The sequence below is a fragment of the Seriola aureovittata genome, chromosome 18, assembly GCF_021018895.1.
Source record: "Seriola aureovittata isolate HTS-2021-v1 ecotype China chromosome 18, ASM2101889v1, whole genome shotgun sequence".
Classification (NCBI taxonomy): domain Eukaryota; kingdom Metazoa; phylum Chordata; class Actinopteri; order Carangiformes; family Carangidae; genus Seriola; species Seriola aureovittata.
Window position 1 is genome coordinate 1,011,387 of NC_079381.1, and position 14,854 is coordinate 1,026,240.

Sequence of the window (14,854 nt, forward strand, 5' to 3'; positions counted from 1 at the left end):
ACAGCCTGAACATATTACCACCTTATAAAGTCGTTGTGTTTAGCATGCTACCAAGTAGCTGCCTACAGAGCAATGGTGTCATCCCACTGGAGTCATGGTTCTGCTCATCTGAGGAAAAGTCCTGTGTTCCCTCTCTTTTAACTCTGTTTTGGTCTCCTGGATAAAAATATCAGGATCTCCAGCTGCTAAATGCTCCTCTGTGTTCAACAACTGCTCTTTAATTGTGTTTGTCTGCTGTTTGCTGCTGAGCAGGTCAGAAGGTGCAGGGGGTGTATCAGAGCTTTTCTAATGAAACCAACTGCCTGCTGCTGCTGGGAATGACGCTGATGAGAGCAGTGAGTCCAACCACCTGACACAGCCTTTAACACCGTAATATATTTTCAGTTTACTTTTTTCTCTTTAAAAGTATTTCTAATTGATGAAAATAACTTTAACAGAGAAGACAATAACATAAAACTTTTACACTGTAGTAAGTTTAGAGAAATTATTGCTGCTATATAAAAAAGTGTGGGATAAGAGAAAAATTCCAGGGAGCTTGAAAAAGGTGATAAATATTCCAAAAAGATAACCTGGAAAAGATACCAGCAGGCCTGGAAACTATTGACCAAAACTTTGAACACGTCTATAAATTAATGAAATGTATTATAAATACATGAATGTACTGTGTGGAAAGTAGAGGTGTTGACAGAAATATGTTTTGTCAGGTGAGCAATAGACACAGACAATCTGACTGTCAAAATAGTTTTGTCATGGCTATAGACAAATGTTTTGTCACATGATCAGTTGACATCGTACAGAGGCAGAGAAAGGCAATACTCGCTAATTTTTTTTTATCTTGAGATAACAAAGCTCGTTATCTAGAGTTAACAAGATATTATCAGGAGAAAACCATTTTTTGTTATCCTGAGATAACAAGATAATTATACCCTTATCTGGAGATAACAAAGCTTGTTTTCTCAATATGACTTTGTTAATCAGAGATCAGATGCAGATGGAAACTTCTAGTGCTGAAAACTGAAAATGTCAGGGCGGGGCATTGATCAACGCGCCAGAGAATAATTCAATCATGGGCAGAGGTCACACTATGTCTTTTCATACAAGATCATTTTTAGATCCTCGTCAGCTTACAATTACTAAGGCTACGGAGGAGAGTCACTAAGACGTAGTGTATGAAGTTCAGTCAAAATCGTTTTCTCCTGATAATATCTTGTTATCTTGGGATAACAAATACAGTTTTCTCCTGACGATATTTCGTTATCTCAGGATAACCAAAACTCTTCTACTTCTGATAATATCTCACCAACTCAGAATAACAAAAAATAGTTTTCTCCTCATAATATCTTGAGATGACAAAAAATTGTTTTCTCCTGATGATATTTCCTTATCTCGGGATAACAAACTTTGTTTTCTTGAGAAGATAGGATATAAAATATTTGCTAGTATGGTCTTTCTTTGCTGATCATGTCACAAAACATTTGTCCATGTACTTCAGCCCTCGGCTTCCACAGCCATAGACAGTGCACATGTAGACATATTTTGGCACAAATCGAACCCTATACCCGGTAAAGACAGTTTAGTATATTCTTATATAAAGCAGGAAATAAACACAGAAAATAGAAGAACTGATGACATAATTAAAATAGGGCGGGTAGAGGACAACGTTAAAAGTATATTAGACTGTGGAGACAGCGTTCAAAATAAGAAGTGGTTTAGTTTTTCAATGAAGAATGGATACAGCTTTAATGTGAGTGGCCCAATAGAAACTGAAGGTGGCAGTAATGCACATCGTGGATGTCAACTGCCGTAAAACGTCAAAGAAGAAGAAAGAGGAAAACAAGAAGAAGCGAAGAAGAAGCAAGAGCCATAATAAAACATAACTAACAGGACTGGGGTGAAAATCTCCGACATGTACAGGTGTTAGGTAGTTAATGTTGCTTAAACACAAACAGACAGAAGTTTTCCGTGAAAAGACTCCACAATAAAAGCCCACAGAGGAGAGTTCAGTTGCTTTGTTGCGGTTTTGACGCAGACCTCGGTTGTTTTCGTCGTTGAGACGCGCAGACGCTACAAGCCAGCTAGCAGCGTTAGCTTGTTTACTCTCAGTCCGGTTCCCGGTTTCTGTTTAATGTCACTGGTCTCCAGTTCCGCGTGCAGACATGGAGAGTTTGTACAAGCGGAAAATGTTCGCGTCGATGCGGAAAACCAAAGTGGATGCATCGAAGAAGCGGCAAATCGGCCTGCCCGCCTCCATACTGGACGACAGTGACGAGGGCTCCTTCTCCTCCTCCTCCTCCTCCTCCGGATCCCAGTCCGACTTCCAGAGCTCCCCGGAGGACGACAGCGAGCAGGATTACCGGGGCCGGAGCGAGTCAGGGGCGACTTCGAGCGACGACAGCCGCTCCGTGACCCGCAGGAAGCGCTCGTTCCTGGGAGGCAACGACAGCTCCTCGTCCTCCAGTGAGGAGGACGATGAAGAGGAGGACGATGAAGAGGATGACAGGAGCCAACCGAAGAGGATGGTGCAGCCCAGGAAGCGGAGCAGGTTGCAGCGGCAGGACGAGTCGGACTCGGACCATGCGGAGGAGAAGGGAAGAGAGGAGGCGGAGAAGGCGAAGAGGAGGCAGAGACACAGCAAACTGCTGGCGCTGTCCCAAAGGATGAAGGCCCGAATCCCGAGCCGGAGGAGGAGCCGCTTAAAGCAGGTACACCTCTGGACCCACCTTGACTTTAACCTTAAACCAGCCAGTTAGTTGTTAGTTTATTAGTGATGAAAACATCACAACAATGTGACACTTCTCAGAGGCAGACCATCAGTCAAATCCTAAAATGTGTTTGTATTCTCAGGGTACGGGCAAGGGCGACAAGGAAGAGTCTAAAGAAGGTGAGGATGAGGCTGGTGGTGATGAAGATGGGGATGGAGGCAGCAGCAAGAAAGAGGCTGAAAGAGGCGATGAAGGAGGCAGAGAGGAAGAGGAGGAGGAGGACAAGGAGGAGGACGAGGAGGACAAGGACAAAGAGGAGCAGGAGGAGGGGAAGGAATAGATCCACACTCTCATGGAGACAGAAACTTTAGCCATCTGAAAATGACTCATTATTGTACATTTACTTTCTCCTTCAGAGCTTAAAGTGGAAAGCAAATCACTTAGAACTGCCATCTTTTCCCCATTGCAACAGTTGTTGGTGACATGCAACAGAAAGATGTCCAGTGGATTTGGACGACCTAAGTGAAGTGATACGTCATAGTCTGTGAAGGACGTGGAGCCTGACATGGGACAGAGCTGTAGACAGATGCTGAGTTTGAAACATGGTTGATAGATATGAACCAACTCGGTTCTGATACGCCACTCATCATATTTCAAGTCAGGGCAGTTTTATTTATGTGTCCCAGAGTCACTAATCGCAGTAGTTGATTCCCAATCAACGTCATGTCTCATTTCCCATTGACAACTGGCACTTGACTGATGGAAGCTAATACTTTAGTGGTTGCTAATGCTGCAATTAAGTTATATGGCATGTGTTGTGGATATGGGAACATTCCCATGTTTACTTGCAAACCTTCACGTTATCAGCCTAATCAAGATGGTTGTATGATTACAGTGTTGGTCAAGTGAGGGTTGAAATACTATGCACTGACAATAACACTATCCATTATTACGCCAGTGGATCACCAGCAGCATCCCAACAATCAACAGTTCATGAAGATGATGTCAGGGCTTCAGCCGGAGCAGGAAGACAGAAGATCTGCTCAGTGACACATGAAATTCTCCTGTTGATACATTGAGTTGAAGAAATGTGAGAGAGTCACAGTCAACACACTGTGTCCACAACAACGAGAGAAGTCAGTCAGAAGTCCTGGAGAGCTTCAGACTCCTGTTCTGTTCCTGTCTGCAGTGATGAAGCATCCTGACTATGATGAAATTGATTTCACTGGTCTGGATGGACAATGGCCGCTGAGGCTTATGGGTACTTTAGTACTTGGAGACATTCAGCATACCACAACTGACAGCATTGAGATTCTTCTGTGTTGCACTTTTCCTTCTTTAAATGAGATTAAATCGGAGCCAGTTCCTGCAAAGCAGAAGTACTTGTTTTTCTCAGGCTCCTGTGTGACGTCTGCAGACCATTCAGACTGAATGAACTGAAACACTTGTACGTTTTCTTGTACAGTAGCTTTTTATTGGTCACAGTTTAAAGGCAGTGTTTGCAGAAGCGTCTGTATCTTTTGATAGTTTTGTCCATCTCTGCTGTGAGTTGAAAGTAGGGCCACACACTCAATATTGATTATCATTAATAATTTCCAGTGATCCATTTTTAGTGAAGACCAGGAGAATAGTGGGACACTGCTGCGTGGGTTATGTGCTTGTACCGTTTGGATGTTGCGTCATACGGTGTCGCTGTTGAGCTCCTCTCCATCGTGGAGCCTGTGGCCTGTCTCTTGAGATGTAGCAGATGTTGGTCGAGACTGACGGCATGTTGCGTGATCCAAAGGGAGTTGCTGAGGTGATGAGTTTGTTGTTTTCCTGCACAGCATTGATTTGATATTGTTTAGAATTAAAGAAACCAACCTACCTTCAGCAGCTGTGATCATTCTCTCACTCCACACTTCTGTTGTTATTGGTACAACTGAAACCTGTTGAATGCCTGACTCTGTGTCACTTGTAGGGATGTGATTGGCTGTTTATGAGCCAGGGAGGTGGCACGCTCTGGGTTGTTTCATGCAACTGTGAAGCTATCTGACTTTCTGTCGATCAATCTTCATATTAGTATTGATGACGCGTCTGTTGCCGGTACAGATCACTATGGTTTTATCACCCAGGCCTAGTTATAAATACATTTGTCTCAGCAGCTGCTCTTTGATTACAACATGTCTGTTAAGATTCTCAGTCATGGCTTAATTTATCTTTGATCACAGCTTCTCTGTTGTGAGGATCTGCTGCTTTTCTATTCTCTTTCATAGTAAACTGAAGGTCTTTGGGTTTTGGATTGTTGGTTGATAAAACTTTTGACAATGTCACCTTGGACACTGAGAAACACTGATACTCATTTTCACTATATTTCATGGACTAAACAATTAATCAAAAAATAATAACAGATTAGTTGTTTGAAAAACTGCCTGTATTTAAGGTGTGTTTACTGCGGGATTTCTCTCCAAAATGAGCTATAACGCTGACCTTGGGGAACAGTGTATAGTAAAGAAAATTTTTGAAGGTACTCCTGGCCAACCTTTGAAAAGCCCAAAGCTGGACAGAATATTTTCCAGTGAAATGTTTTCACAGTTGACGCAATTGACACAAGATGCACACAACTATCAAAATAAGAATCAGACTGTAAAAGAAACAAAAAAGAGTTATTTTTCTTATGTTCATATCGAATCAGAGATTCTGGACATATCTCCTAAAAGCAGAAAACTGATTGCAGTTTACATTTTGCACTTTCACTGCAAGTTTTTTAATTTAATTTGGTCAAACATTTTTGTAAATGTCAACGTATAAATGTGACAGGAAAAGAAATCATGTCTCTGTTATATATAATTAATTGAGCGCCTCATACAAAAAAGTTCTTTTTGTACTTGTTCTATTTATTTCTTCCTTTCTGAAGTCTGTCACAGTGATGCATTCATGTGCTAATGTAAAATTTGGACAAATAATGTCCCTAATTTGAAGTAAACTCTTTTTTTAATAATCTTTCCTCTGTAGATCCTCTCTCTGTGGTGGTGCGTTTAAGGACACTCGTACCAAATGGATAACAGACCACAACACTATAAATAAGCTGCCAGTGTGCAGCTACTGAACCTGAACCTACAGAGTGTTTAAAAGCCTTGTGGCCTTTTCTGCTTTTCTCAACTACTGGACTCAGTGTGTTCTACAGTATCATGATGATACACAGACGCATACGTCATAGTTACATATCAGTGCTGTGTATTTACTTGTTTTCCAGTGTATTTCTGGTCTCTTGTTGCTGTATAAGGCTCTTCAGACCAACCTGCCCTGTTGAAAACACTTTTATAAATAAAGCTTCTTGTTTTGACAGATTATTTGTTGGAAATCATCACATCTTAATTTTGTTGGCATATAACTACATTTCCCATGAATCAGCCTGTCCTAGCCATTTTTAATTTGACCTGAATTATATAGAGTGTTGGAGCCATAGTACACTAACACCTGAACACATCACGTGTTGTTAAATCAAATATTACAACTATTCAGCTATAAATAATGCAACTTTTTTCCCTAGAAAACTGTTGAAATATTTTGTTATTTACATTTTTTTTTGTTTGATTTGCAGGTTGAACAGATCAATAACTCTGGCCTTACCTGTGCTAATGTTAGTTAGCTGAAAAAGCACCACGATTATTCACCGTTAAAAACTGTGCAGAAATATCTCCAAACAATAACAGCACGTACACTGCTGATGCCAGCCTGGCTGTAAATATGGTAGTAATTACTGTATATATTGTATTCGATCTTTTCATACTTGTCTGTGGTGCCACAGATTTGTCACAAACAGACAACAACATAATTAAAACAATTTTTTCTGCTCAAAAGTCTTTGAAAAAAATCAGTCCAACATTTGGCGAACATAGTTTTTTAGTATGAATACAAAATATGAGCCGAAACTAAAAGGAAGATTATTAAAAGCAAAAATGAAAAAGTGTGATTAGTAAAACATCTGATTTTAGAGCATTGGGATTGTTATTTTGTCTAAAACATTGGTGTGTAAAAAGTGACAGTGACTCTTGACTCTGTTATTGCATCCTCTGTTGTTAAAGTCCAAATAAACAGCCATCTTTCATGTTTGGTGTCAAAGTGACCCCAGCAATTTAAACATCAGCATAATATACATACATATAAACACACATATGTATAACATAGGAGGATTAACGCTTTCTTCCTCTGCTTGGTAGGTTTTGTCCTTGTGCCTCCAGGATTTTGACTGTAATCTGAAAAACAGAAAATGATCCAGTCATTCCTTGTGCTGTTGTAGATGGTGCACTTCTTTCCAGAAGGTGGCAGTAGTGCCACATTTAGGATGCAAGCTGCCGTAAAACCCCCGAAGACGAAGAAGAAGAAGCAGGAGGAAGTAGACGAAGAAGAAGCAGCAGGAGCAGAACTATAGCCTCTGGAGGATCAGGGGTTATAAGGCAGCTTCAGGAGGACCAGCACTTCTCCGAGGCTGGTAGAGTGTGAACCGGGGTGTGTGTGAGCGCGGCTCGGGGCAGAAGCCATGGTTCAGACGTGCTCAGCGTACGGATGTAAGAACCGCTACCACAAAGACAAAGACATCTCCTTCCATAAGTAAGTTCTTTAAAACCCGTGAGTGTGAGCTAGTCCGCGTTAGCTGACCAGACATGGTGGAAGAGCACCGTGAACACCACAGAGAGTTCAACCAACCTGCGTTTACTGAGCAGTCTGTGCAAAGCTTCACGGCTCAGCGCTGTAAGTGTCACGTCAGTTCTCCCGCCGCTAGATTTCACTGGTTCAATCAGCTCAACTCACCAAAGCTCCATTAATCTCTTTAAGAAATGTCAAGTCTTGTATCAAGTTCTTCTGCCAGTCGCGCGCTCCCTGCACCAAAGTAAGTAGCAACATAGATGGAGGTTATGGTGGCGATACACACACAAGACATTTCATTCACCTCATTTTGTTTTATTACATTAAACATGTTCGTTAAAACATATTATTATATTCTCTTAGCGTGTTTGTCTTATCCAGAAATGCAAGAATGTAAATTTGCATCACTTCTGGGTGGAGTTTGGTTACAGACCCTGTAGGACTCTCTTGCTGGATCAAGGTTAACATGTGGAGATCTTTTTCAACCCTCTTTGATTCAGTGATCATAAAATAATACAGAAAAAAATATCAGGAATGAAACTATTAATGAAAAAAAGAAGAAGAAATGGTGCAAACATTAAAATTAGAATGAAAAAGAGGTTTCAATGCTTTTTTTAGATGATAATCCTGGTGCTTTCTGATCTGGTATTCCCCTTAGAGAACAGTTTCATTTCACGCTTGAATGGTTGAGTATTGGGTTTCCTCTCAGACAGTTTGCATTTATGGATATAAAACTTACCATATAAAATGGGAAATTTTCAAATAAAGACATGGCTCTCTCCATATCATGGAGACACAATAGAGAATGTATCAAATACATATTTAGCATCAGTCCAGAACAATTAAACATAAATGAACTCAAAATAAATCTAGAATAGTTAATGTACCAGTATCACAGAATAAACAGGATTCAGACAGATCATATCTATATTTTATATTAAGTGGTTTGTTAAATAGATAAAAATGTACAATTTTATCCCGCTGATGATAAAATAAATCCTGAAGAGAGAAAACAAAATCCAAAGTTGAGTTAATATTTCTCTCTTTTTGTTTGTTTGACTTTCTCAGGTTTCCTCTTGCACGTCCAGATGTTTGTGGTAAATGGGTGGCAGCGATGAGAAGGAACAACTTCAAGCCGACAAAGTACAGCAACATCTGCTCGCAGCACTTCACCAAAGACTGTTTCAAGAGAGAGTGCAACAACCGAGTGCTGAAGGAGAACGCCGTGCCATCCCTCTTCACCTTCAGCCTCAGCATCAAGGTGAAGTCCACACACTCCTGACTGAAGAGTGGAGAAAGAAAACTGTCTAAATGTTTGATCAGAAACTCTCTGAATTTAAATTCTAAGTTGAATAGTTGTTTATCATTTGAATTTATGTTAGAGTCAAACATTATCAGTCTCTGTTAGGTCCGTTTAGCTTTCACATCACAGACAAACTGCACCCAGTGCGAGTGGCTTTTCAGGTGTTCTTGGTCTGGTTGTTTGTTTGACAGGCAGCTTTCACACAAGCCTAAGTGATGCCAGCTAAACTGGCAACCTCCCCACAGTTAATTTGAGCCAAACTACATCCCACATGGAACAAGCTGCGATACATCAAGTATATTCGATATATTGCCAACCCCTTTCTAACGGGTGAATGCTCCCAAGCTGGAATAATGGGTGGTTTTCCCATTCTTTGGCCTGGTGAAAACTTACATATGTAATGGGTCTTGTGCATGGGTGTGGCAGAATGGCTCGATAGCGGCACCTAGAAATTTTTAGAAATTGAGCCCCTGCTCTGTGTTTCATCTACATGCACTAAAATTTGTAGGCAACTCGCTATAATTCCAGCATGTATTGTCCAAACTGCCCCAAACCATAGACATGTGACAAGAGTCCTGAACACATCTTCATGCCCATATTTGGTAATACTCATGGCGCCACCTCATGGCAGCATGTTGTTGTAACATCCTGTTTGACTGTTTAGTTTACCCTTCCTAGGAGGTTGACCTGGCCCTCATCAACAGCAAAATACTTTCTAGACCCTGATGATACTTTATTGTGAAAATTGTAAGTTTTCATTCAAGGGTGTGGCTCTGGTGGCGAGGTGAATATGACATGTCCACGAATTATTGTCAAATTTCAATAGAATTATCAGTTTAATCTCAATTTAATACCTATGCAATGGAAAAAATCCTTTTTCTGCTTGAGGAGGGACTTGATGTTACTGCTGATCCAGGGTTTGTTGTTTGGAAAGCAGGACATTCCAATCTGTGCACTCAAAACAGTCCTTTAGACACTCACTGGCCTCCAGGGTCCAGTTCCTGAATGAGCGGGTGGTTGCAGCCTGCCTCAGTACACAGGGTTTGTAGGAAGGCTGAAGAAAATTATTATGTTATTATGATCTGATCTGTCAAGTGGTGGTAGAGCTGAAGCAGTGTAGGCCTCCTTGACATTTGCATACAACAGATCCAGTGTCTTATTTTCCATGTGGGACAGTCAACACACTGAGTGAAGCCGGTCAGGTGAGAGGTGAGAGTGACATGGTGAAAATCCCCCGATATTGCAATGAATGCATCAGGGTGCTGGGTCTGTATTCTCGCAACAATCTCATGGTTGAATATAAACAACAATGGCGACGATGTGTGAGAACTCCCTCGGTACATAGTACGGTCTAAGACCAACTACCAACAGTTCAATATCCCGACAGCAGATCTTCTCCTTCACTGTGATGTGACCGGGGTTGCACCATCTGTTGTTCACAAGCAGAACCAGTCCTCCACCTTGATTCTTCCCACTTGCTCTGGCGTCTCTGTCCGCTCGTACTGCAGTGAAACCAGGTAAATCCACACAACGGTCGGGAGTGTTGTTGTTTAACCAGGTCTCCGTGAAACACATGAGACTACACTCACGATATGCTCGCTTGTTCTTCACAAGTGCCTCCAGTTCATGACACTTGTTAGCCAGGGAGTTGACATTTCCCATGAGGATTGATGTTAGAAAAAGCTTATATCTCCATCTCCTAGCCTTTAGCTTAGCCCCGGCTCTGCATCCACGGTACAGCTTCTTATGGGAAGTATGGGATGTTTAATTCTATATCTGGTAAACTTTAAAGCCAGGAGTTCTTCCTTTGTGTACATTATTTTCTCCAACATCAGACGAAACAAAAACGAAGAACAAAAAATGTCAATCGGCAAAAAAAATCCTGAGGTGAGCCGGAGAGCGAGGGCCCGCTCAACACTGCTTGCAGTTTTACTGTTATGTAACTGTTATTTTCACTATGTTCTTGATTAATCTGTGTGGTTTATCTATAATATGTCAAAAATTGTGAAAATGCCCATCATAGTTTCCCCCAGCCTAAAGTGATGTCTTGAAGTGTCTTGCTTTGTCCAACCAACAGTCCAAAAACCAAACATGCTAAATTTACTATTGTATTTGACAAAGAATTAAATTGAGAATTAAATCTTGACATATGAGGAGGACCCTAACCCAACCAGTTGTTTGCAATTTTTGCTTAAAAAATAACTAAAACAATGATTTGATTATCAAAATAGTTGCTGATGAATCTTCTGTCATCTAATTGATGATCTCTTGATCTACACAATATCTGGGGTTTGGGAGAATAATGAACAAAACACATTGAAGATTATCACAATCATTTTCCCTGCACTGAGTGAACGTTCATGTCCCGCCAGTGCGTCTGTATTAATGACATGTTGGATTTAGTGTGGATAATTTTCAGTACTTTTTGAAGGTTCTGGAGCTGTGGGGATGGGACTTGATGCACTGAATGTCAATGATTGGATCAAGTATACATGCTCTTTGTTACACTGTCATCTTTAAAAACCACCAAATTAGCAAACACATTATTTTGCTTGTAGTTTGTGGTTGTCATTTTATGACTGAGGCCAGGAACACACTGGATTTATGGCATGTGGAACGTCTTCGTTTTCATTTCAGTGCCTACGTTAACAGATTTAGAGCGACACACTGGCTGTGTTTCTCACCTCACAGCTGCATCGCATTGTCTAGAGATTCTGTGTCTCACCTATTTTTCATTTGTGACGTGTCTCCCAGCAGAGACAGACAGAGAAAAGACCTGTTGATATTACAGTGACATCATAGCAGCAACATCACATAAAACTGACTCCCCCCACTATAGTCTCTATGTCTAGGCTGAATCTGAATATGACACAAACATGAAAAAATATATATATATTTTTTTTAACCATTTCAGCAGCTGCATGTGGAGACAGACATTTTTGTGACATTTTCGGTCAAAAATGAATCCGAAATTAATTTATAATGAAAAGAAATTCAACATTCCAGTAACCTGCAAACTCTATGTAGAGAGACAGAGCTGCAGCAGCAGAGACACAGCAGCACAAAGGAATAGCAGCAACAAGGGGAAAATGTGTTGAGAAATAAAATAAGAATAGAAACAGAATCAAAATAAATAAGATAAAATAGAAATAGTATATACAATATTAAAAATAAATAATTAAGTGGTTGTGTGGCTTGTGCATAGCAGTCTTGAGGTTTAAGGATTGAGTTTTAGACTGTGGGTGCGGTGGTGTTGTGCAGTCTGATGACTGATGGCACAAAGTGTCTGGTGTCACATCAAGACATGGTCCAGTCTTCATTTTCAAATAATTGCAATCTCATCAAAGATAAATCCAACCAAAATAACAAATCAATCCTTCACTTGTTTAGTTTATTGAGACTAGGTCTGGATAACTACATGTTATTCTGCATTAATTGGGGAATCAGCATCATAACTCTGTGTGTTATCTGTCTGACAGTCAGAGACCTTGGAGCATCCCTTCCCCTCAGAGATCCACTTCCCCCTCTCTCTGCCTCTGACCTCTGACCCAGTGGTGGAGGAGGAGGAGCCTGAACCTGTGAGGAGCCTGCCTGACACCCACTGCGACACGGCGTCGGTCTCCTGCGACCACAACTACACGGCGGAGGACTCCGCGCGGCAGAAGAGGCGCATTGAGCTGCTGGAGGAGCAGCTGGAGCGTCTGAGGAAGAAACTGAAGACGACGCAGCAGAAGTGTCGGCGGCAGGAGAGGCAGCTGAAGAGGCTGAAGGCCGCCTGCGATGTGCCAAGGACCAGTTGTGAGCCAGCTGCGGCGTTTGGCGAGGGATACGTGATTTTACCCAAACAAATCTACCACACACTGAAAGGTATCGAGTGATGAGGAGGAGAGGAAGGAGAACATTGCTGTGGTCATACTGACCAGCAGATTAGGTTCTGCTGCGGGTTCCATCTCAGCAGGCCGACCGCTGCTGCTGAGCAAGGCAGTGACTCCGGAGCCAAGAGCTACAGGTTCACTTGTTAGGGAATACAAATGCAGGATGTGGAAAACTTCAGTCTGTGTTTTTGGATACAACAAACACCTTACATATCCTTTTTTTTCTTTGCTTTTCTTTCTTTGTGTTTTCTGATTAGGCTCCACTGAAAATGACTTTAAACGAAAAGTTCAACATTTAGGGTTTGTCTTTAGAGAGAGCTGCAAACTGAAAGCATTTTGTGACGGGTTGGGGGCGGCTGAGGAGTCTCTGCACGGAAGCACTGGGCAGATGGAGTAACTGTTGTTGGTGCAGAAACAGTTTAAATTTGAACCCATAAATCTATAAACTGCTTTTTACATTAGTGTTTGTTTGAAGATTAAACAAATGAGATACAACCTATAAACAGTGAGCACTAGAGGTTCTGGGAGATGTATTTTTTAACTTCAGATAGAGCCAGACTGTTTCCACCAAGCAGACACCTGTAGGGCTGAAAAATGAAGCTAAACTGCAGTTCCTCTAATGACCACCAGAGTCTGGCTCCAACAGTGAGTCAGTCCCCATAGACTCCCATGTTAAAATGTCCAACTTCACAGCAGAAATAAACATGTTTACAACCTGGTACAAAACAGTTTTGGTCTCTGGAGCTAATTTCCTCCTTCAGGACACCTGTTAATGTAACTCACCTGTTTACATTTTATTAAGAATGTAAAGTCATGCAGAATTGAGGGTTGCTGGTTAATTGACTAATAGAACATGAAGAAGTCTTTGCTCCTGTTTTTGAGGTGAATGAAATTCTAGTATTATTTTGTTTATATGTTAGCACTGATTAGCAGGTATCGGTGTGAGTGCTTACAGTATCTGGCTTGTTAGCGTAGCTGGTTATCTAGCTAATTAGCCAACATATGAATTGGTACCTTGGTTTAGCCTTCGAGCAAGAAGCCCAAACACCCAGCTGTGCTAACAATGCTAACGGGAGCGTATGCTCACACAGTTATTAAACTAGCATGCACCGAGTTCTCAGCTCCACACATGCTCCACCTCTTTGTCCATTTTTTATTTAGCTGGGAGTTAGGGGCGGAGCCAGACACTGCCAAGACGACAGTAGAACAGCTCACTTTGAGCTTCAGAAACCTGTGGGAGACGTCACAAAGGCTACGTCCATCTTTATTTACAGTCTACGGTTCCCAGCTGCTTCCAGTCTTTATGCTAAGATAAGATGATCACATTCTTACTCCAGCTTTGTACTAAACACACAGACATGAGGTTGATATTAGATTGATCTTCTGATGCCACTCTCAGAAAGAGAAAGCAAATGGAGGACTTTGTGCAGACTTCCAGAGAGTCCACATGGGCTGCAGACTTCACCAGACTTGAAATTACCTCATAATCCATAGTGATATGGATGTGACAGTGAAAAATAAATAAATAATGTACTATATTTACTTTTGAAGACATTTGCTTTTTTCATTTTTGTCGTATAGATTCATTGATGTAGTTAGTTTCATATTGCACATATAGAATATGTATGTAAATGTGTATAGGCTGAATAATTTGGATTTGTTATAGTCTGCAGGTGTAAAGGGAACATTTTACTGCACATTCTGACAATACCTTTTATACCTACTATATGTGATGCAGCAGACCTGCACATATCATGAACATCTGTATCGTTAATTGTTCAGAAACATTCTTTAAAATGAGTCACTGCGTCATATATTTCAGTTCATCTCCATGGAAACACATGAGGTCTTTACATCCCGTCTCCTCGCACAGTTCATCCCTTGAGGTTCAGCAGCCTCACAGATTCCATGTGATGACGGTGAAGACGTCACTGGACGTATGAAAGCAATGGCTCAGTCCATAAATCCAGAGCATTGCACAAAGTAAATGCAGGAGCTGTTCACGTCTAAAAAGTTTCCAAACAAATTGCAGATGGTGGTGAGATCCCAACAAGGGGGTATTTAGGGTGCAATGCCAGCCTGATCCCAGCTCATGTTGCACCCTCCCACTTCAAAAATGAATTTTTAAGTAAAAAGAGAGAAACTGAGACAGTAACATTAGTCAGACTAACGTTAGTCCAATGCAGTGTGTGGAAATGTTTAAGGACAGTGACACTGATAAAAACAAAAAGGCCAGTGGTTCAAAAACATGAGCAGTCAGGTGATCAGACTGCTCAGCCTTTGTATTGTGTAGATATACAGATTTTTTCAGTTGTTCACCTCAATGTAATGAGTGCTGTGGCGAA

The 14,854-nt window shown here is 41.2% G+C and overlaps 2 protein-coding genes across 4 annotated transcripts; both read left to right on the forward strand.

Annotated features, from left to right (window-relative positions):
- Positions 1-73: 73 nt before the first annotated feature.
- On the forward strand, positions 74-6,034 carry ccdc82 (coiled-coil domain containing 82). Its single transcript, XM_056402918.1, has 2 exons — positions 74-2,702; positions 2,845-6,034. Exons 1-2 carry the CDS (start codon positions 2,157-2,159, stop codon positions 3,040-3,042), a joined length of 744 nt encoding a protein of 247 aa, XP_056258893.1. The 5' UTR covers positions 74-2,156; the 3' UTR covers positions 3,043-6,034.
- Positions 6,035-7,058: 1,024 nt separating this feature from the next.
- Positions 7,059-14,047, forward strand: thap1 (THAP domain containing, apoptosis associated protein 1). Of its 3 annotated transcripts, none has more exons than XM_056402919.1 (3): positions 7,059-7,295; positions 8,400-8,592; positions 12,114-14,047. In XM_056402919.1, exons 1-3 carry the CDS (start codon positions 7,225-7,227, stop codon positions 12,510-12,512), a joined length of 663 nt encoding a protein of 220 aa, XP_056258894.1. In that variant the 5' UTR covers positions 7,059-7,224; the 3' UTR covers positions 12,513-14,047. The 3 variants fall into 3 exon arrangements, with proteins under 3 accessions (XP_056258894.1, XP_056258896.1, XP_056258895.1); XM_056402921.1 differs by lacking the exon at positions 7,059-7,295 and adding an exon at positions 7,321-7,436; XM_056402920.1 differs by lacking the exon at positions 7,059-7,295 and adding an exon at positions 7,443-7,575.
- The last annotated feature ends 807 nt before the right edge of the window (positions 14,048-14,854 follow it).